This window comes from Eulemur rufifrons, chromosome 2 (genome assembly GCF_041146395.1).
Source record: "Eulemur rufifrons isolate Redbay chromosome 2, OSU_ERuf_1, whole genome shotgun sequence".
NCBI classification, from domain to species: Eukaryota; Metazoa; Chordata; class Mammalia; order Primates; family Lemuridae; genus Eulemur; species Eulemur rufifrons.
In genome coordinates, this window is record NC_090984.1 from 23,475,616 (window position 1) to 23,500,160 (window position 24,545).

Genomic DNA, 24,545 nt, shown 5'->3' on the forward strand with positions numbered 1-24,545 from the left:
ACTGAGAATTAAAAAGATCAATTTAGCACACAAATAAGATTGCTAAGTAGAACAAGGCTAGTCTTCCAACAGTCCTGGATAGTGTGTGTTATGAACAAACAATAGTATTTACTTATACAGAAGCCTCTGCTAAAAATACAAACACTGACAGCCTATTCAGTATGAGGCACTTTATATTCTATGCTTTCTTACTGAATCTTCACAGCAACCCAATGAAGTTGGTACAATCTACATTATACATGTAAGGAAACATGCTCAGAAATGTTAAGTGACTCGATCAAAGTCACATTATCAGAAAGGGGTAGAACTGGGACTTGAACTGAATCTTCCTGACATCAATTATACCACCGGGGGCATGAAGCATGGTATTTTGTTTGAAATGAAGCAAGACTTACCATCTGATAATGTCTGAACAGCAACATCTTGTGTGGAGACTCCAGGACCATGTTTATTGTAGGCCACCACTCGGAAACTATACTCTGTATACTTTTTCAACCCATTAATGGTATAGGAGTGACTTGAAACATCAATATCCTTGAACAAAATAAAACACTGTGTATATATACAATTCAAGCCAAAAGAAATGCTGCAAAGCAAAGAACTATACAAATTTTATATTCTACACAATACAGATTTTTATCCCTTCTTAAGGGATGTTATTTAATAGTCTAAGCAGATTAATCATAAACAGTGACAATTTACTTAGAAATACTGCTTACTGTTTAGTGACCCTTGCTGGTAAAAACTACAGAATAAATCTTGGTACGAAGAAATAGAATCTAACTTTTCATTTCCTATATATCTTTTTTTTCCCCCTCAGATTTTCAGTGAAGCATCTACTGAGTTTTGGAGATATATTTCAACTCCACTATTCCAATCAATGGTTTGAAAAATTGCTTTATTCCATACCTGTTCTTTATCAGTCCCTTTTTCCATGTAGTACAATTTGTAATTTTGAATTTCCCCATTGCCAGACAATGGTGTTTCCCAGGTGACAGTGATGGAAGTAGGTGAAGTTGCATATGCTCGAATGTTAGGTGCTGGGCCAGGGAGCTGAACTAGAAGGAAAATTTCAAGAAAGCAAGATATAAATGAAACTTACCGCACTCCTCAATAACCACTCTTGGCAATACTGTTATATTGGCCATGTTTTAAAAATAATAAAAGGTAACAAAACAATTATTTGATTAAGTGGTTTTAGTATAATATATGAACACATTTTCTGTTTTACGATTCAAATCAAAACCAGAAATTATCTGTGAAGTATCCCCAATTTATTCAAAATAAGGAAAAAATATACACTGCAAAACTCTTCTTGTGGTTTATAAAACCCTAGTATTGCAGCAGGACTATGCAGCACATAAAAGCAACCACCACAAAGAGAGACCCATCTTTTGCCAGACGCTGTGGTAGGCAATAGGAATACAGTGATGGACAGAGTCCCTGCCCACAAAAACTCCCTGTCTGGTAGGGAAGTCGGACATACAAACAGTTACAAAAAATGTCATAAGTGCTAACAGATTTAGGTAATGGGTGTAACAACAACAGAAGAATACATAATTCTGCTTTGGGAGGGGTTGGGCAGGGAAGGGAAGGATTGATGAAGACATCTTAGAGTCAAGAAGAATGAATACTTTTCTCAGATACCAAGGGGGAAATTATTCCAGTCAATAGAGTCAATAAGGAGGATATGTGAAAAGACAGTGCTAAGTGGTTTTAGCTTGGTTGGAATGCAGCATAGATGTGGGAGAAGTAATGTTGACAGGGAGACAAGTCCGATAGTGAAGAACCTCTAATACCCTGCTGTGCAGTTTGCATTTTCTCTAGGAGGTGTTAGGCAATTACTGAAAATTATGAGGAGCATGATATGATCAGATCCATGTTTAGAAAGGACATGTGAACACATGCATAGATGAAAAACAGTAAAGGAATAATATTAGATAGAGGAATAGTAATCAATTTTTAAAATAGCTACCACTTACAGAATGGTTATAATCAGTCAAGCATTAAGTCCTTTACATGTATCTTCTCATTTATGAAAGGGATACTATTATCATCCGCATTTACAGATGAGGTTGTGAGGTTATCAACCTTTCCCAAGTGATGGGAAAGCTAGCTAGTGGTGGAGCCAAGAGTTGAACACTTTCTGATTCTAAAACATGGGCTCAAGACCAGTAAAGAGATTATTACAATACCCTCAGCAGGACATATGTGATTTGGAAGACTGGGTCACTGGTTCACTAATCAACTGTCTATCTGGCTTTAACTCCTACAATGGCTCACAAACCTACTCTTGTACTACATTCATTTTGTCTGACTGACGGGTTCCAGTCCCAATTTATACACAAATTCTGGGTAGCTGCCTATGCCTACACTTTGGTAGACATTCTATATTTGAAAACAATTTCTCTGGCAGTAGTGTTTCTGTGACAGACATCCATTAGATTTAAGAGCTGAGAAGGGAAAAAACTAACAAAATGTAAAACAAACTGGCTTTCTTGAATAATAGCACCACAGCTTGGAAGATTAGTTTTGCTACCAAAGTAGTGAAAATGGTTACTCTAACAGTTGTTTGATTTAGTTATGAATCATGTTATTCATTTAATGTTAAGAGCATATTTTATGCAGTCTAACAGGTGGGATTTGTCGCACTTCTGCTGCTATAGAAAACTTTCCTCTAACTTATTAAAGGGGAAGAAAAACAAAACAGCCCCTAAATTCTCTTGAAATCACTTTCAATATATTCATTGGCTAAGCATAGGCAAATATGATCCTAAAAAAGGCGCTAATGAATTCTTTCATTTCAGCTGTACAGTGGCATAATAAATGGAAAAAATTTTAAGTTGGTTTGCGAAGCTAAATATGTAAAATATTTTCCAAGGGCTGACTCCAACATTTATGCCTCCCACGCACAAGCTGAATACCTCCAGATGAAATGCAAATCTTTCTCACTAACTGCTTCTCCTTTGCCAAAACATGTTACAGTCTCTCTCCATCCCTAAAATACCCTCAACAGAACCTGATGACCTTTACTCTCATACTCTCATTTAACTACTTTCTTTTAGCCAAACTCCTTGAAGAAATGACTATGCTGCCTACCTCCTGTAAGAGGATAACACACCATGCTGTTGTCTATTTACTTGTCTGCCTGGTACCAGACTGCCAACGCCCTGCAGACAGAAAGGTCGTACTTATCTTTATATGCTGACTGTCTAACACGGTAACTGGAACCTGGTAGGCACTCAGTAAATCCACTCTTTACATCTTTTCTTTCATCTCTAAATTTGACAATGACCCTCCTAGTTCAGTGGTTCTCAACAATTTGATTCACAATCTCTGAAATGATAATGAAAGCTATAGATTCTTTCCAAAGGAAACGTGAATACGAACGGACATAAAAATATTTTCAGAAGTTCATAGCCTCAGGATAGAACCCTTGCACTGGATCCAATCCAGTGGTTTGTTCCTTCATTCTCATCATGCCTCACCTTGCATGTGCACTGCTTGATTCTATTTCTGGGATCTAGGTCATGCAAATTCCTTTCCCAAGAATGCTCGCATTAAGTCAAGGCCAACCTCAGATCTCATCTTTTCCTAGGGTACTGACTTGACTTACCTATCTCTTACAGTACTTTTTCCTTGTTCTGTATTACAGTATCTCTCATGAATGATGCTTGTACCTAAAAGCTAATGGAGGGTAACTGAGCTTGAAACCTAATGGAATATTCCTGCTCTTGTCTGAACACAAATAACTGTAAAATTCAACATCTTTTCCCTGTAATGAGAACATATTCTTTCCTTAAATCAAACCCCTGATTTTCTGATGGCTCTCTTGTTCATGCCTGGGTTTGATTCCTGATGTTCACTCTCTATCGCTTAAATGAGCAATGGTCTTCAACCTTGCCTGCTCATTCTTTTTTTTTTTTTTTTTTTTTTTTAGAGACAGGGGCTCATACTGTTGTCAAGGCTGGAGTGCAGTGGCACAATCATAGCTCACTGCAACCTCAAACTCCTGGGCTCAAATGATCCTCCTGCCTCAGCCTCCCAAGTAGCTGGGACTTCAGGCATGCACCACCAAGCCTAAGTTTTTTAAAAAAAATTTTAGAGATGGGGTCTTGCTGTATTGCCCAGGCTAGTCTCAAACTCCTGGCCTCAAATGATCCTCCCACCTCAGCCCTACCCAAGTTCTGGGATCACAGGCATGAGCCACAGCATCTGGCCTCACCTGCTCCTTCCTTAAGGGGAGAAGTCTTATCTAGCTCATTCCAGTATCTCTACTACCTTGCACATTAGCTGGTGTAGGAGATACTCAGTAAATGTTTGATGAGTGAACGACTTTCTGCAGTATTAGAGAGTGAAGTTCCATGGCTTCTTTATTTATTCTACCATCAGGTAAAGTTCTTAAATTATTTCCAAAGTTTCACTGGTAAATTCATCTTATCTGTTCAGTTTCCTGGTCAGTAACTTTTGCAAACATATCTCACACGCTCCTTACTAAAAGCAAAATATTTATTATTGGATATTTGTTAACACAGAAAAACTAGTGCATTAATAGTAAAAGTAGCCTGAAGAATGCTGTAAGGAAAAACAGTGGCTTGTGTTAAGAGAAAGCAAAAGTCTAGAAGAAAGCCTCAAGTGGCAAAAGTATCAATTGTAATTTGATTACTTATAATTTTAGGCCTGTAGTTTATAACCAAAACTTAAGATATAGAAGACACTTATAATATAAATCAACCTGACACTCATCTCACTCACAGAAAATCTTAGAAATGTAATCAGAAGTAACACTATTTAGTACAAAAGACTATAGGTCCAAAATAAAGCCTCAAATAGATTCAAAAGAGTGTGGAATATATTAATAGAGAGCAATCAAGTTGACAACAATCATTAAGTACCTACTTCATATACAAGGCATTACATTAGACACTGTGGGAAATACAAGGATGACAAAGGCTCTGTCTTTGCTGTAAAATAAGCAAGACAGACTCATAAACTTAACTGAAGGAAGTAATAATTTATCTCAAATTGCACAGATACAATATTAGAATCAGAAGAAAGATTCTAGAAGGCCTTTGACCTAAGTCTTAAAGGATTAGTAAAATATAAATATGTAGAAAAGCATCAGCAGAATTATATTATCTTATACTATTTGCTATTCTTTGATGCATATTAATTTTGTTTCCCCTAATTCACAAGGACCTTGAAGGTAAAGATTAAACATAAGATTAAAGATTAAACATAAGCTAGACCTCCATCTAGGTCTACCTCCAGGTGGGGCTGCCAGGCAAGTGAAAGACTTACCCTCAGGCTGTGTTTCTACTCGCAGTGGCGCTGAACTCTCTCCTGAGCCATGCTTATTTTGAGCCATGACTCTAAAGATGTACACTGTTGCCGGCATCAGGTTTTGAATGGTTACCTGCATTTCTCCTGGGCGACTGGTATTCTCAACACGTTCCCTTTAGACAAAGAAGGATGTGGAGAGAAAGAGCATCAATTAGGAATATTTCTAGGATGTACAGTTTCATTTTCCATTCCACATCAAAATTTAACAGTTTAAGTCAAATTAACTCAAAAAATGAAACCTTTGGAAGCAGGACAGTGCACAGAATACGGTGACTAGCAAAAGAGCAAAATCATACATGTCTGACAAGTTGCTGATGTTCTTGCTTAAACATTATTGATGTCGCTGAACATAATCACAACTTCCTTTCAGAGAAGACACAGGGCACTTTTCAGTGTCATTTCAAATGGGGCAGCTGGTCATCAACTTTGTAGGCTTTAGAATCATTGAGTTTTAAGGAGTGATTCTTAGGGAAATCAAAAGAAAATGGACGTATGCATGACCTAATGATATTTCACAGAAAATATCAAGAAATGCTGTGTATATTGTGGACAAGAGACTCTTCATAAGAAGAAAGAGGTTATCACTTTTTAAACTGGGAACAAAAACATTAAAAATTTAAATGAATCCTAAATGTAACTCAATCTATAAAATAAGCTGATCATGACACTGACTTTTATAATTTATTTCTTAAAGATAATACTCCTTTTGAAGTGATCTGAAATGTTTGACAAATCTTTTCACAAACACCACAAATGAATCCAGGGATCTAGTACTACAAGATGAAAATGGAAAACAGTTATCTAGGTTCTTTGCAAAAAGGTAGCGTCCAGGCTCCACCTGGGAGGGTTTGTGTGTCCAAATCAGGTCTGCAATTATGCTCAGTCTACCATACTTACTATAACAAAACCAGACTATATTATAAAGAGTTTGCAGCAAATATCATGAAGGAATTTGTTTCAGACAAACAGTTGGCCTTTAGGAATTATCACTCATGTGAGGAAAGAGCTGTACCTATCTTGAGAAAGTAATCACAGAGCCCAAAACTACTCTGTTGAAGAAATTATTTTAAACTGTTGAATTAAAATTCTTTCTTTAAAATATTGATAATTTGCCTTGAAATGGCTAATTAAAATTTGTTTAGGTCTACATAATCATATGCCAATTTGTCTAATTTCATGGGAACATTTGCATTTCAAAGAAGAGTTTTCCAATAGTTTTCTATAGTTCCCTAAGCTACTTTAATTAAAAAAAAATGGACAGTACCCACATAATATTTACAGATGATATTTCCCTATAATCAGTTCCCCTGGAAAAGAGTATTGTAGTAACAAAAAGTATTGCTCAATGATATTTGAGATATCTATTAATATAAATACTATTTTCCCTTCAGCTAAATCTCTCAATCACAGCATTTAGGAGGATATCAACTGATTTCTTACACTTTGACGTTTCTGACACTTAGTGTGATCACAAATGATCACTGTCTAATAGGAAGTACAGAGGACCCTCGAACAACACAGTTTGAACTGCACAGGTCCACTTATAAGTGGATTTTTAAAAAATAAAAATACAGGGAGTGTGCCTGCCTTTCCTGCCTCCCTTTCCACCTCCTCCACCTCTGTCACCTGAGACAGCAAGACTAGCCCTTCCTCCTCCTCAGCCTACTCAATGATGATGAAGACCTTTATGAGGATCCACTTCCACTTAATGAATAGTAAGTTTATTTTCTTCTCCTTATGATTCTCTTGATAACATTTTCTTTTCTCTAGCTTACTTTATTGCAAGAATACAATACATATAACATACAAAAACGTGTGTTAATCGACTGTTAATGTCATCAGTGAGGCTTCCAGTCAACCGTAGGCCATTGGTGGTTAAGTTTTTGAGGAGTCAAATTTATACATGGATTTGTGACTATGGGTAGGGGTCAGTGCCCCTAACCCTGTGTTGTTCAAGGGTCAACTATATTGAATTTTACACTAAGCTAAAAGCTCCATGGGAGAGCACAGATTAGGTCTCTTTTGATCACCCTGTACATAAAAGTTTAAACAAGTTTTCTTCTAGAAAGATACTGAGCAGTAGTGGTGCTATTTTACTTTAAGCTGAAGCAAAAAGTCTGTGTCTCATTCATGTTCACATACTCCAGAAGCACTGAGCAGAATGCTCATACATGGAAGATGCATCACAAATACATATCAAATTAACGAATGAAAATTTGCCTTCTGATATGTAAACCTTGTATGATGATAATATCCTGTATATTTTTTGTTTGTTCCCATGTGAAAGGAAAAAAAATGGGAGAAATGAGTGAAGGTTACTGAAACCTAAAAAAAAATTTGATAGAAGCATTACTATTAAAAAAAAAAAATCAGTCATAGGTCTGATTTCCTAAGATGAAAAACCCAGCACCTAAAAAGACTTCTGGCATTAGACTGGTCTGAGGTTACATCCAGGAAAAAATCTCGACTTCAGGACAAGATCCAAGGAGCACTAGAAATAGCAATTCTCATAAATGTGTGAGACTACAATGGTACTTAGGGTAGAATATGATAGCTAAGAGTTAAAAGGAAAAGAAAAAAAGCACACTTTATATTAAGACATTGCTGGGCTAGAAGTTAGGAGATCCAATTCTAGTTCCGGCAATGCTACTAGCTTGCTAAGGGACTACAGTTAAGTCACTAACTCTTTCTGGGCCTCACTTTCCTTATGTGTTAGGTAAAAGAAGGAGATGGGGTGGGCAAACTTTTTCTTAAAGAGCCTGACAGTACTATTTATAGGCTAAGAGGCAAAATGGTGGATACTATATAGTTACTTATATAACCTTTCAAAATATAACCACTGAAAAATGTAAAAAGTATTCTTAGCTCCATGGCCATAAAAATAACAGCTCTGATTTGACCCAGGGTCCATAGTTGGCCAATCCCTTGACTTGACTAACAGATCTCTAAGGCTCCATCTGTCTCTAAAATGTTATCAATATTAGGACTAACTTACTCTTTATTCTATATTTAATGGTTAATATCAGAAAGTACCGCTGTTCAAATTAAAGGCTTTAAAGAAAAAGATGAAAATTTCATAGCTGAAAAGTCAAGGGAAGGACCCTTTGGAATCTCAGGCAACTCAGGTATCCAATAGAATTATAGCTCACGACCAAGGCACATAGTGCCACCTGGTGGTTGAAATAGGGGGCATTTGCAAATGCAGGTAGCAGCATACATCTTCACATTGAATTCTTATTATAAGTTTGTGAAGTAAATTTATTATCCTAGTTTTTTTAGATGAGAAAATTTAAGCTTATAAAGGTTAAGTAAATTTTGTTTATAAAACAAGTAGTCAGGAGATAGTGTTTTGACTTAGTTCTTTACTCCTTCACTGCCTCTATTCAGAAATCATAAACTCAAAGTAACAAAAAAATTTTATGATCTCTAAAAATCTTTCTTTTAAATGTTTCCTAAATTTATCCCATCCACACCAAGTCACTGCCTTCATCTTCATCCAGGCCATCAACTATCACACATCTAGATTAACATAACTACTACTTACTTTATCTCCCTAACTCCATTTTCTCTCTTCTCTAAACTTGTGTAGTGCTTCCAAAGTACTGCTGATACAAACTGTTTAATAAAGTCACAGTTACACTTTTTCAAGAATTTAAAATGGTCCCTTCTTGTCTTATTATGTCCAAATTCTTATTGGCATTCCGATATCTGGTTCCAAACTTCCACTTTATCCTAATCTCTTACTAATATCTCCCCAAAACTCTAAGCCAGGTAGGCTTTCTTGCCTTCTCATCCTTCTCACATCAAACACGCAGATGGAACTGGACCCTCACCTTGCATTTCCTCTTCCTTTACACATACTTGTCATGTCCAACTGCCTCTGCCAATTTAAATTCTATATTTCTCCCAACAACTTAATTTACTAATCATCCCTGCTTACTCCAACCCATGGTCCATTAAGTAAATATTTTAAATGTAAACAACAGAGTCTCATTAAAAACATTAAAATTTTAAAGTATATAAAGTTTAAAAAAAAAAAAAAAGTTCCAGTTCTCCTTCCTCACAACCTGTCCTACCCAAGACCTACTTGTGGTACGTATTGATGAGCATGTCACCAGATTTCTCCATGCCAGGGTTTCTTTCTATTGAGACTGGGCAGGGATAATTCTTTGCTATGGGGGGCTGTTTGTCCTGTGCATCGTATTAGAGGATATTTATCAGCCATCTCTGGCCTCTACCCACTAGATGCCAGTAAGTATCCCTTTCACCCCAGCTGTGGCAACCGAAAATATCACCAACATTGCTAAATGTCCATTGAAGGATGGGGGGCAAAATTGTCCCCGGTTGAGAACTGTTGCTCTAAACATTTATGTATACATCCAAATATATAGATATATCATTTTAAAAAACAGCTGCATCACACTTTATATAGATATATATACAGTTGTGCATTGCTTAACAACAGGGATGCCTCCTGAGAAATGAGTTGTTAGGTGATTTTGTCATAGTGTGAAAAGAATGTACTTACACAAACATCTGTGGTATGGCCTATGACACACTTAAGCTATATGGTGTAGCCTACTGCTCCTAGGCTACAAATATGTATAGCATGTTACTGTACTGAATACTGTAGGCAACTGGAAAATAATGGTAAATATCTGTGTATCTAAACAGAAAAGGTACAGTAAGAATACAGTAGTATAATCTTATGGGAACACCATCATATACGTAGTCTGTTGTTTAAAATGTTATGTGGCGTATGACTATTATATGCCCATTCCTCTATCAATGGACATTCATATTATTTATTTTTTATTCTTGCATGCAATAGTACAATAGACATTTTTGTATGAGTGCTCAATCCATGTGTGTATAAATATATATATATATATTTGTGTGTGTACATATATCTGTATATTTATAGGACAGATACCTAGACATGTAATTGTTTGATTGAAGGCCATGTATATTAAAAAGTTTTTAAAAACTTGCCACATCACCTTCCCTAGAGACTATTCTTATTTATATTGGTGCCAACAGCCTAGAGTGGATTTTTTTCCCAGCCTTCAACTCACTGAACACTGGATATTAACTTAAAATTTATACCAGCCTTATGGATGAAAAATAACTCATTATTTTGCATTTCCCAGATTTCTAGGGATGGTGAAATCCTTTTAACTCTAATGGGCTTTCCACTAACTTCTGTGAATCATCTACTTTTGTCATTTGCCTCTTGGGATATCTTTTACTTATAATTTGTAACTTTGTCAGTCTTTCCTATTATGGCTTCTGGATTTATCTATCTTCTTCTAAAAGCCCTTTCCTACTCCCCAAATGATAAAAATAATTTCTATAGTTACTTTTATTACATTTATAGATTTTAAAAATATTTGCATCTTAATCAAGCTATAATTTAAAATAGGGATTTTTTTCTCACCAAAATAGACAATTATCTCAATGTGATTTCTTGAATAATCTATTATTTCTCCACTGACTGAAATTATGTATTCACTTAATAAATATTCATTTAGTGTTACTATATGCCAGGCTCTGTTCCAGGTGCTGGAGATACTCTGTTCAACAAGACAGAATAAATATGTTAATAAAAGAGAAAACTTCAAGAGTGATAAGGGCTCTGAAAACAACAAAATAAAAGGAAAAAAAATCCCAAAACAAACGAAAAAAGGGTGATGTGATAGCAGTGGTGTTCTGGTAAATATTTAACAATCAGGCTTGGTTTGTAGAATTTGTCACTGTAAATACTCCCACCATGGCCAATTTCAAGCTGCCAAGTCATGTCATCAGGTTTGTAACACTTCCTGAAAATTTAACAATTGGCTTGGGAACAAGCTGGCTCTAATACACCACCGTGTGACAGTGACTGAGGGGACTAAGTTTGGGTGGGTATTCAGGAAGGCCTGAGAAGATGTCATCTAAGGATGACAGACAAGAAGCCAGACATAATTATTGTGAGGGAAATGCATTTCTATTAGAAGGCACAACAAGTGCTAAGGCCCCACCCAATGTGGGGAAAAAAGCTTATCATGCAAAGGAGTTACTAAATACTTTCTTCCTTCTGTGAATGCCTATGAGATTTGCAATGAGATGTCAAAGTCTATCGAAGATACTTTAACAGTGATACTGAAACTTGCTGTTTGGTAGTAACGTCTTGCCTTTTTTCATATAGAACTATGTTTCCTTACCCTTGTAAAATGCAGAACATCAGTACAGTATTCAGGTAAACATCACCCAGTGAGTAGCTCCACTTATTGGTCTCAAATTATGGCACTCAGACCTCACAAGTGTATTAAAGTAAGGGGTCTTGCACTTGCTGAACTTGCCAGTCTGGTATTAACTACAATATGTATCAACTGTAAGCACCTTAGTAGAAATACAAGCTTTGTTAGATGTATTAGGGCTCTAATCAAAACAGGTAATTTAGCTTTCTTATTCTGGTGTGAAGAAAGCACAATGAAGGAATCCAGTCAGCAAAGTGTGAACAGAGCACCTGGCATGGCTCCTCCCAAAGAGTTTATAATCTATCTGGTTGGGAAAACAACACAAATACACATCACACAATTGAAGAACAACTACTTAAGGCAGTAAAAGATCATGTGTTATCTTTCAAATGCCAATATTAGTAGTACAAACACACATGTAAGGGAAATGCTGTATGTGCTAAAAAAAAAAAAAACAAAAAAAAAAACTGGGGAAAGCTCTATGAGAACTTCATGGGGCTTAAGCTGGGTCAAGAAGGATTAACTGAATTTAGCTTTAGCTGAAGATAGGAAAGTGGGAAGTAACTGAAGAGAACAGACTGGGGAAAAAAGGCTACAGTGATAAGAATTAGACTGGTTTCATTATGAAGTGAGTTAAACTGGGGAAAAAAGGAAAATCAGGTTGGACAGATAAAAATAAAGCCAGCCTGAGGAATAAAGTAGCTTGGAGACTGTGGATATTCTTCTATAAGCAATGTGAGTTCCTGAGAGGGGTGGAGATGGAAAGGAATTTCATGAAAATGCTGTTTTAGGAAAAATCAGTCACTATGCTTTCACTGTCAAGGAGAACCCCTCAAGCTCAGTGGCACACACCACATAATGGTGCAGGCAAATATTCATTAAGATTATTTCAATAAATTAAGTCTACCTTAATCTCTAGAATCTATGCTGACTGAATCTTATGAAAAAAGGGTAATCCTGGTTATGTCTGAATATTTCCACCTACATAGCTCTATCCTCTTCTCAAATCATCCCAGAAAGGCAGGAAAGAATAGCAGGACTTAAGTCTGTTGGGGAATTTATTTCATGACCTAAAATTACAAAAGATGCATCTCAGTGATCATATTTTCTGGACTAAGAATTGGTACAGATCTTGCACAACAGAGAGCCAGTGTGAGCAGGACTGGGCTGGGGTGGACCAAGATGCAGCCAACTGGCTCCAGACAGATAGGCACTTACCTAGCAATTCCTTCCTTGGTGTAGAATACAGAGTAGGTAAGGTTGTCTCCATGAGGATCTGATGCAGGTGTCCGCCATGTCAATTTGATGAAGCGAGTAGAGACCAGGGAGGCCACCACATCCCGAGGAGCTGAAGGCAATGGTCCCGTTGTGGCTGGTGCTAGATGGTCAGTAGTGGCACTGGTCAGTGAAGTGGGAGGTAATGTTGGGATGGCAACATCTTGTCATGTGCAAACATTGGGGAATATGAAGGGCAAACCACGACGGTTTTAAAAAAGAGAACAGAAAAAACAAAAACAAAAAAGAAATAAACAAAACCACGATGGGAAATAAAATAAAATGAATGAACATAAAAAAGGCCATTAAACTGAAGGCTAACATGCAGGCCAGGGGTAACTACTGAAAACTAATGGGCAGTATTCCAGACACATCACTGTAGAGCAGGCAGACTTTCTGGCCACTATAATGGTTATGGGCAAGGGACAGGGAGGGTGATAGCTGAGAATAAAACGTCTCACAGAAGGACACAGCAGTGTCCAAGTAATTTTCTTAGTCCTGTAAGCAGCATGCAACATCTGTCAAACTTTGCCTATAAAAGTCTCATAAATGACACCTCAGTATTTTCTTCCACTTTAACACATGGAATGTGTTAGTATGGATGAGCCCAGTTACACTCAATACAGGCCACGGCTGTCAGGACTTCAGAGCTGTGTGTGTCTTCAGCTCTGCAGGAGATTTGAGAGCCACATCTTCAACTTCAACCTAATATTAAACCCTGTTCTCAGTAGTAGGCAAAACCCAGGGAAGGTCGACAGACTTCCTCGCTTGGCTGAGTCAAACTTCATTTGCTATCTTATCAATTCATTTAACTACGACAGTATAAAATCCTGAATCAAAAATTCCAAAGCCACAAAAACACAACAGTCAGGCAACTTATCCATTAGTTATGATCTTCACTGCAATGTACACTAAAATGGCTTGCAGACCTCAGGGATGGGATGGGAGAGATGAAGCAGTGTAAAGCCAAAGCTCTGCTGGTCAAAGCCTCTGCTTGTTTACCTGCAGTCATGCCTCCTGCAGTTATTGCCTCCTAGGGCAGCCCATTCTATCGTTGGACAGCCTTGACTGTAGAAATTTATTCCTAATACTAAACCTAAAGGGTCCTTCACTTTCGGGTCAGAAAGTAGAAGTTTAATCTGAAAATTTTAAACTAAGAATTTGTCAGAATTGTGTCAAAACCTTGATGGGGAAATTAGTAGGAGAGGCAGAGAGGAAAACATGAAATCTGTGGACCTAGTTTTGAATGAAGTGGTAGGGCAAGAACCTTCTAGAGATGTCTGTGAGTGAGGCAGTCTAAATACATATGCCAGATGTAATCAATTCTCTAATAAAGTTTCTAGATAAGTGGGGAAGGAGAAAGAGTAATCCAATGGCTACCATTTATTGAACACTTTCCACATGGCACTCCAGCTCTTTATATAGATGATTCAATCATTAGAGCAACTCTATGAAATAGGTATCATTGTATCTCTATCTTATATGTAGAGACTGACAGGGCTAAATCACTTGCCCTAGGTTACAGATAACAAGTGGTGGAGAGGTAGAAGCAACTTTTAGTTTTGGTTTTTAGTTTAAGAGGCCTCTGTATTTAGCCAATAGAAGTCTGGAAACTTGAGTTCAAGTCGTGGTTCTGCCACCTTGGCCACGTCACTTATTCTCTCTCTCTCTTTTTTTCCTCCCCCTATGCAAGTGCTTTTAGGAGTGCAGACTGCTATTAACCTGTAATATTATGCAATTCTAGTTCAGATAATACATATGCACTTCACTGAAACAAGTTTCAATATTATAAAAAGTCTGAATGGCTTCTGAGGCCTATTCTTATCCCATATGCTTCAATGGATGTGTGGCCTCAGAGGAAGTAAATACCTTTCATTCGCAGACTTCAGAGTTCTTTTTCATATATTGTGCCAGTTTATTCACACAACAACCCTATGGAGTAGGGTGGAAATGACAGCATTAGATGCTGGGATGGAGGTTAGGAAGGAGTCAAGGACTTAGTTTCTGGCTTAGGAGACTTAGGTAGTTGGAGGTGTCATTAATGGAGAAAAGGAATATTAAAAGAGACAACAGACTGAGGGAGATGGTGAGTTCAGTTTTGAACATGCTGTGTCTAAAATAACAATCCAAAACCTACAGAAGAAATGCATAAGAAGCAATGGAAAATTTGGATCTCTGATTATTGTGAAATTTAAAATCATTAAAAACCCTAATAAGGAGATGGTTCAGAGAGTAACCTGAACACAGTCTTGCTTTGTTATCTCATTTCTGTGCCTGTCCAACAACATACTAAGTTACCTCCAATTTGGACCCCAAAACTCACCAAGCTTAATTTTTCCCAATTGTCTACTAGCTGGAGAGGAGAGGAAGTTTGTTATATGAGAAGTTGTATAGCATACTGGAAAGAGCCCAGGATTCCCAACTTGACTCTGCTACTTCCTAATAATGTGAGGTTGGGCAAGTCACTTAGCCTCTCTGATGTCAGTTTCCTTATCTGTACGCTGGGAATAATAATGCTCCCTACCTGTATCCCAGGCCGATATGAGCCACATGAACACCAAACAAGAAAAGTGCATGTTGAAGCACTACATATGTATAAGTTATTACCACAACTAGCTTAAATGGGTAACAAACACAAGGATATAAGCGTAACAGCAGCTTAGGGAGGGAATGTAAGCAGGGAGAACTGGGTGAAGGGAGAAAGGGTATTGGGTGATAACAGAATCACTCAGGGAAAATTCAATTACCCTACCAAACTTCTATAGCACAGAGCTGTAATTCTTTAATGGCATCCAGCACTTCCTACTTCTATTTTTCATGTTTATACTGTATCACTTAACAGTAACCTATAAAGCTCCTTAAGGACAAAATCTGTATCTGCTTCATCTAAGAATTACTCACTATGCCTCTGTATACTTTAGATAACCAATAAATGCATGTACATTGAATTAATAAATGGAAGAAAATTCAGGGAGAATGTTAATGAAATGGAGACCAATGTTTCTAGAATCTCATTAGATAGGCAATACTTTAATCTTTTCAGCTGATACAAAGTGTATGTAAATAATATACCATTTGTAAAGCAAATGTATGTTTACCAGTTACACAGGGAATAAAAGTGTGAAGAATGCCAGGTCATTTTAAGTAATTCCTAATTAACCATGGGAAAAATCCACATCCATTGTGGCCTCAGGCTTCTGTGCTGACTTTGCCCAGGTTAGTTCTATAGCTGCTGTCCCATGGCCTAGCTGAGCAGGAAAGAGAAAGAGGCTTATGCGACCACAGAGCATCAAATAGGCAGTTAGGTTACACCAGAATCAATGGCAAGATGGTACAGAATAGGACTGTAGACCTCTGGCATGATGGTTTAAAGAGGCAGACAAATCTTCCCCAAAAGCAACTATAAAGCTGGACAAAACTGTCAAAGACTGGAAAGTTACCAAAGATAATAAGCTGAGAACCATGTATTCACAAAAAGTGCCATACCTCACACAAAGACTGTCTGTAGCATTCCCCCAGCTCTATTGGAGTGATCATTTGACTTGCTACAGGTCCTATAAAACAGTGGCATTGTTGTTGCCAGAGGGAGCTCATCTGACGTGGAGCACTGTCAGTTAAGGGGACAACCTTGGTAGCCAGCACTCTGCTAGCCTGAGGTTGTGATCTTTTTGAGGCAAGCCATGATGGTAGCCTTAGCCATTGACCAAGGTATTCCATGAGGTGAGAAAGTGGTAAAAGGGTGTGATAAGCTCTCCATACAGTCCAGATTGACTAGATGCCATGCATACGTGCCCCAGAGACTGGAGCAGGCCCAAGACACCTACACATCCCTGGCAGATGGAACCTGTGTGTACATTCAGAAGACAAGTAAGAGCCTCTCACAGAAAGCAAAAGCTGGGCAAACTGAAAAATACCCTGAATTTTGAATGCACTCCCCAAACCATGCAAAGGTCCATTATCCCAGAGGGGTAGGCTTATTGGCTTGAGGTATTTTAGCACAACTTCTGACCAATCTTTGGCTAAACACTAATCTATACAGACATGTAGGGGTCACCTCTAGAAAATAAAATCTTTACAGACATAGACTCTTAGGAAACAAAAATAAAAACAAGAAAATCAAAAGCAAAATTAAGCAGAAACATCAGTGGTTGCACACTCTGGGAGAAATAGACATCATAGATACCATACGCAAGTTAATAAAGAAACAAAACAAGAACTGTTGGGGATGGGGGGCAAGAGACAGAATCCAAAGTCACTACAGTGTTATCCAAAATATCCAATATTCATCAAAAAATGAAGAGACATGCAAAGAAACAAGAAACTGTGACCCCATATCTAAGGGGGTAAAAAAGGCAGTCAGTACAAAATGTCCTCAGATATTGCATTTAATAAAGACTTCAAGGTAGCTATTAATATATTCTAAGAACTAAAGAAACTGTCAGGAACTATGCAGAGTCTGAGAGTTTATTTATAAGCTAACAAGTTAGCTTATTACTGTTTCATGGATGCTGGCAGAAGACAAAAGTCCTACATTAGAGACAAAGAACTTTATTACTCATGGCAATGACAGCAGCCAGAGCTTCGCCAGAGCTTCTTGTTTATTTGTGTCAGTTCCCCATGCCCTCCAAGTCCCACAGAGGCAATGCAAAGGGCCAAGGATGGTGGATGCCTGCACACGCAGTAGGTTGCCACAAAGGAGGAATCCTGGGCTTGAGGCATTTACCACTTTTAAAGCAAGAGGAAGCAAGGCCCAGAGAAAGAACAGGCTTGCTGTGGATATCTATTAGGTCATTAAATACGAAATGCCTGATTTCGAATCAGAAGTGTAGTTTATTATATCTCAAACAAGAAGCAGTAAAATTAATCAAAGTATGCACCTAAACTATTGACACAGTTTTGCCATCTTAACAGTAGCTTGTTTATGCTGGCAGTGAAGAAACCTGGAGAGCAAGTGGCGATGAAAACGCCAAAAGGCGTTTTCCACAGCTTGTTGAGAATTGAGTATTTTTCCTCACAAGAAGTGGTAGTCAGCTGGTGCAAGGTCTGTTGAATACGGTTGATGACAGAGAGTTTCCAAGTCTAGCTTCTGTAGTTTGAGCAGTGTTCTTTGTGAGACATGCGGTCAAGCGTTGTCTTGCAAGAGGATTGGCCTGTCTCTATTGACCAATCTCAGCTGCTTAATCGCAAGCATCCTCATCATTTCACCCAACTGGTTGCAGTAGACATCCACTGTAATTAACTGGCCAGGTTTCATGAAGGTGCAGTGGATAATACCAGCGCTGTACTACCAAACAGACACCACTAGCTTTTTTTGATGAATATTCGGTTTAGGACTGTGTTTCGGCACTTCATCTTTCTCCAACCTTTGTGTCAAACACTTGTGATTGTCAAAAAGAATCCATTTTTCATCACATGTAACAATACTGTGTAAAAATGGTTCACCTTTTGTTGTAACAGCAAAGAAAGGCAAGCTTCAAGACGATTTCTCTTCTGACACTCACTTAATTCATGTGGAACCCATCTATCCAGCTTCTTTACCTTGCTGATTTGTTTCAAATAGTCCAATATTGTTGGAATAGTGACGTCAAACCTTGCTGCTAAATCACGCATAGGTTGACATGGATTCACCTCCACTACAGCTTTCAGTTCATCATTATCCACTTTGGTCTCACATCACCCACATGGTTCATTTTCAAGATTAAAATCACCAGAATGTAACCATTGACATACTGTGCGTTCATTAGCCACATCCTTCCCAAATACTTCGTTGATATTTCAAGCTGTCTGTGCTACATTGGTTCCAAGACAGAACTCATACTGGAAGATAACACAAATTTTTGACTTATCCATGGTCTCACAAAAATTGCTCTAAAGAAATTTGAAAGATAATCACAAGCCAAAACATGTGTTTGAAAGACTAAGGATGTACCTTCACAATAAAAATAAACCAAGAAGTGTCAAAGTCAACTGTCAAACTTAGTACTTAAGGAAATTGGACATTTCATACTTAATAACCTAATAATTTAACTCTGTTGTGGTCAGAGAACATGCTTTATATGGTTTTAGTCTTTTTAAATTTATTGAGACTTGTTTTGTGTCCTAGCATATGGTCTATCCCGGAGGTTGTTCGATGTGTGCTTGAAAAGAATCTGTATCTGCAGCTGTTGGATGAAGATTCATAATGTCAGTTAGGTCAAGTTGGTTGATAGGGTTATTAAGTCTTCTACATTCGTTTTGACTTTGTGTAATTGTTTTATCAATTTTTGAGAGCAGAATATGAAATTTCCAACTATTATTATTGAGTTAAATATTTCTTCTTTGAATATAACAATTATAAATGCATATGCATCTAACAAGAGAGCCTCAAAACACATGAAGCAAAACTGACAGGATTCAAAGAAATCTGAGAAAACTCCAAATATCTGGAAATTAAACATGTTCCTAAATAAGCCAAGGATCAAAGAAAACCACAAGAAAAATTAAATTTTTTTGACTGAATAAAAATGAAAATTATATTAAAAATTATGGGGTGCAGCTAAAGTGATGCTTATAGGGAAATTTATAGCTTTAAATACCTGTATCAGAAGAAAAGAAGCATCTCAAATGAATTACCTAAGCTTCTATTGTATCTTGGGTAGAAGACTAGGAAACTAAGAGAAGACACAAGTTACTCAAATCAAGACTGAAAGAGGGGACAATACTACAATACTACCGATCCTACAGACACTAAAAAGCTGTAAGAGAATACTATGAACAAATTCATTCCAACAAATCAGACATCTTAGAGGAAATAGGTAAATTCTTAGAAGAACAAAAATTACCAAATCTATCAAGAAGAAACACAAAATCTGAACAGACCTGCAACAAATAGAGACATTGAATTAGTAAATAAAAATTTCCCACAAAGTCCAAGCCCATATGGCTTCAGTGCTGAATGCTATGCTATCAAATACTTAAAAAGGGAAATAATACTAATACTTCACAAACTTTTTCAGGAAATAGAAGAGGAGAAACACTTCCCAAGTCGGTTTGTGAGCTCAGAATTACTCTGATATCGAAGCAGACAAAGATATCATATCTAAAAAAAAAAACTACAAACCAATACCCCTCATGATTATAGTAGAAAAATCCTTAACAAAACATTAGCAAGCCAAATTTGGTAACACATTAAAAGTGTTACCAACGATGACCAAGCAGAATTTATCACAGAAATTCTAGACAATTTCACATCCAAAAATCAGTGTAATATATCATATTAAGAAATAAAAAGAACCACCAGTGATCAACACAAAGAGAGCATCTGACAAAATCAAACATTTATTCATGATAAAAACTCTCAACAAACTAGGCACAGAAGTAAACTTCCTCAATCTGGAAAACCTATAGTAAAAATTGTATGTGATAGTAAAAGAATAAATGTTTTTCCCCTAAGATTGGAAACAAGACAAGGATGTTAGCTCTCATTCCTTAGTACTGGAAGTCCTAGCAAGTACAAAAAGCCAAGAAAAAGGGAATAATGATGAGAAAAGGCAGAAGTAACACTATTTTCATTTGTGAATGGCACAATTATCTACACAGAAAACCTTCATGAATCTACTTAAAAAGAAACCTCTTAAAACTAATAAATACATTTAGCAAGGTTAGAGGATACAAAAATCAACTGTATTTCTATATTCTAGGAATGAACAATCCAAAAATGAAATTAAGAAAACAACTGCATTCACAATAGCATTAAAAAGAACAAAAATACTTAGGAATAAATTTAACAAAATAAGTGTAAGATTCATACACTGAAAACTATTAACACATTGCTGAGAGAAATTAAAGGTCTAAACAAAGAGACATTCCATGTTCATGGATTAGAAGACTCAATGTTGTTAACATGGCAACTATTAATATGTTAAAAGAAATGCAAAAGACCCAGAAGAGTCAATTATGTAATCCATGAATATGTACAATTATTATGTATCAATAAAAAATTATGAAAAAGAAAAAAAAGTTGGAGGATTTACAGTACCTAATTTCAAAATTTACTGTAAAGCTACAGTAATACTGATATCTATTACTGACATATGAATAAGCATACAGATCAATAAAAGAGAACTGAGGGTCTAGAAATAAGCCCCTACATTTGTGGTCAACTAGTTTTGGGCCAAGGCGTCAAGAAATTTCAATGTGGGAAGAACAGTCTTCTCAACAGCTGGTGCAAGGACAACTATACACCTATATGTGAAGTAATGAATGTAGATCCTTACCTCACACCATGTATAAAATTTAACAAAATGGCTCATAGACTAAATGTAAGAACTAAACTTCTAGAAGAAAATATAAGAGACAATGTTCGTGCCTTGGGTTAGCAAAGAGTTCTTAGACACGACACCAAAAGCACAAGACATAAACAGGGGGGAAAAAACCCTGATAAATTGGCTTCTATTAAAAATTTCTGCACTTAAAAAAAAAATCCCCCACTAAGTAAATGAAAAGATAAGCAATAAGCTGGTAGAAAATACTTCCAAATCATGTATCTGATAAAGGACATGGTATATAATGAACGTTTACAACTCAATAAGAAAGCAACCCAAGTAAAAGGGCAAAACCCTTGAACAGTCATTTCATCAAAGAAAACACACAAATGGCTAATAAGAAAATGAAAACATGCTCAACATCATTAGTCATTAGGAAAATGTTAAATTAAAAGCACAATGAGATACTACTACAAACATTTTTTGTTACATTAATAAACTGAAGAATTTTATTATTTTTGATGTTATAGTGAATGAAACTGTTCTTAATTTCAATCTCAGCTTGTTCACTACAAGTGTACAGAAACATAATTGATTTTTGTATACTGATACTGAACTCATTTATTAGTTCTAATCATTTTTAGTGGATTCCTTAAGATTTTGTATATATAAAATGATGTCATCGGTAAGTAGAATTTTATTGATAGTCTCTTAAAAAGTCAAACGTAAACTTAGCATATGACCCAAACATTTTACTCCTAGGAATTTACCCAAGAGAAATGAAAATAAATGTTCATACACAGATGGGCATTCATAGTAGCATTATTAAGAATAGCCAAAAACTAGAAACAAAACAATCCATATGTTTATCAGCTGGTAAACGGATAAACAAAATGAGGTATGTCTGCACAATGGAATAGTACTCAGCAATAAAAAGGGTCAGAATAATGATCTATGCTATCATGTGGAGGATCCCAAAAATATTATGTTAAACAAAAGAAGCCAGTCGCAAAAGACGTATTATATGATTCCATTTATATAAAATGACCTCAAAAGGCACTTTTATAGAGACAGAAGGCAAATCATCGATCACCTGTGCTGAGGGTGAGACCAGGTACTGACTGCAAACAGGTATGAGGGAACGTTCAGAGGTGATGCAAATGTTTCATATCTGCATCGTGATGATGACTGCATAGCTCTATAAATTTACTAAAAATCACTGAACTGTACAGTTGTGGATTAACTTTATGGCATATAAATCATACTTCAATAAATCTGTCAAAAAGAAAGAACTGAAAGACTAGATAATTGAAACCATTAAACATACTTTTTTTCTAACACAAAATAGCAATAGTTACACAGAATCCTAGGATATTCCCCAAACACCTGAACTTTTACAGTGAGCTATCATTGGGCCAGTACACTCCAGCCTGGGAAACAGAGTGATACCCTGTCTCTATTTAAAAACCAAACAAGCAAACAAAAACACCTGATCTTAAAATCAACCTATCTAAAGTCTTCACAAAATTAAAATGTGCAGAAATTATGTGAAGATTTTTACAAATGTCAATTAGTTATCAAGGGTCCCTAAACATAAATGAAATATACAGATCTATCTCTAGGCCTAATGTAGTAAAAATCTTTGTTTCTTAAAAAGAGTTATGCTGGTTTCTTTCCCTTCTGCCACCAGAGTTCACTCCTGAAAGTGAAAAATCTGATCACATCACTCCCGTGCCCCCAAACTACCTACACAGAGTAAGTGCAAACACCTCAGCACGGTATTCAAAGTCCTCCGCAGACTGGTCTCATCCTACCTTTCCAGTCTTATTCCTGGGCATGCTGTATTCTAGGTTTGCCTGGTTACTGACCAAGAATGAACTTTTCAGCTTCTATACCTTTGTTCACAATGCTACTATGTTTAGAGCAGTAAACACCGGGTAAATCTGACTCAAGTCAAAGGCAACTGGGAAATTTGTTTAAGAAAAGGTATTCCACTTTAAAAATGTGAACATCAAAAATGTTAGTTCTGATCTGCTGCTCAAATGCTTGGCAGCAGCTTCCCTCCGGCACCATCACTGAAACCAAATGACCTCAACAGGCATTTAAGCAGTAGCTGAAGTGATCTGTCGGAAGTCCTAAAGAAAGATTACGTTTCTCCTGATCTAGCTTTATGTTACTTAAGGAAGTCATCAGAGCTACTCCTAATTTTTCTGAGAAATCACTTTCAAAATCTAGATATACTGTGGTTGATGGCTCTAGTTTTAATACATTTGATTTGTGATTAATAAAGTGTCACTTGTAGTAGTTTAGAATTATGAGTTTAACTGATATATTCATGTATACTTGAAAGTTTCTGAAGGTAGAGATCATCAAATTCTGTGCTGGGTATGTTGTCCTTGGTTTAAGCAGATCCAATGATCCTAATTTGACACCCCCTCACCCCAGCCAACTGAGCTGTGAGTAGGTATATTTTTCTTTTTGAAATCCAAATTTTGTTCCTTTTTAATAACCTTTCTTTGAAAATATATCAGTTTTGAAATTTCTTTCAAAATTTTTAAACTCCTTCAAAAGGTAAGAAAGTATCATGCAAAATGTTCTTTCTCTTTGGCCCTTCATTTCTTTATGTAAAGGAATCTACCAAATTCATATTTCCCAGGAATGTTCACGGTAGCAGTAGTCAGAATTCATTATTCAGAACTGAGTCAGATTTATATGGGACTTACTATTTTAAATATAGTAGCAGTGTAAACAAAGGTACAGTCCCACAGAGCAGTACTTTTGGGAAATGTTAACAGGTATACCATAAAAAAGAGATCAAATTTGGGAGATTGTGGAGATCTGCCATGCATACCAGCATGTTAAAGACTCTTAGCAGTTCTATAGGAGAAAACCTGTTCTGTTTGTTAACCTTGCATTTCTCATTCCTATTTGATCATGAAACACTTTTTTCCCCAAACAGTAATCCAGTTTGAGCAACCCTGAATTAAATGCTACCTGACATACTGTCTAGCAGAGAGACCCTTTAAAAGAGCCTCTGCCTGAAAGCCTCCAGTGGTTGCTCAACTACTGCTGTAGGTAGTTGATTCCATATTTTTTATTTAAAAATCAAAATGTAATTAAGTTTGTAAAAAAATAATGTATACAATACAGATATATTCAAAGTAAAAGGATTAAGGTTCCCCTTTTCATCATCTCCAAAATACTCCTGTTAACAGTCTGCTACATATTCTTCCAAATATTTTTCTTTTTAATGACACACATATATACACATAAATATGGTAATGAAATGATACCAAACATGTTGCTTTGCAAACTGCTGTATGACGTAATATGTCTTCAAGAGCTTCTGATGTCAATACATCATCATTCCTAATTGCTGCATAGTATTCCATAATATAGGTATATCACAATTTATTTAATCATTCCCTCATTGTTCCTTACTCTT

At 36.6% G+C, this 24,545-nt stretch overlaps 1 protein-coding gene across 4 annotated transcripts in view; it reads right to left on the reverse strand.

Annotated features, from left to right (window-relative positions):
- The window catches only part of NEO1 (neogenin 1), a 193,758-nt gene that overhangs the window by 47,429 nt on the left and 121,784 nt on the right, over positions 1–24,545 (reverse strand). For 3 of the 4 annotated variants that reach the window (XM_069482076.1, XM_069482094.1, XM_069482085.1), the window contains exons 8-11: positions 12,801–12,960; positions 5,302–5,456; positions 910–1,058; positions 396–534 (exon numbers count right to left, since the gene is read on the reverse strand). In XM_069482076.1, the coding sequence (XP_069338177.1) occupies positions 396–534; positions 910–1,058; positions 5,302–5,456; positions 12,801–12,960 (603 nt within the window). Of the gene's footprint in view, positions 1–395; positions 535–909; positions 1,059–5,301; positions 5,457–12,800; positions 13,021–24,545 lie in introns of all 4 variants that reach the window. The other variant, XM_069482066.1, reaches the window with a different exon arrangement.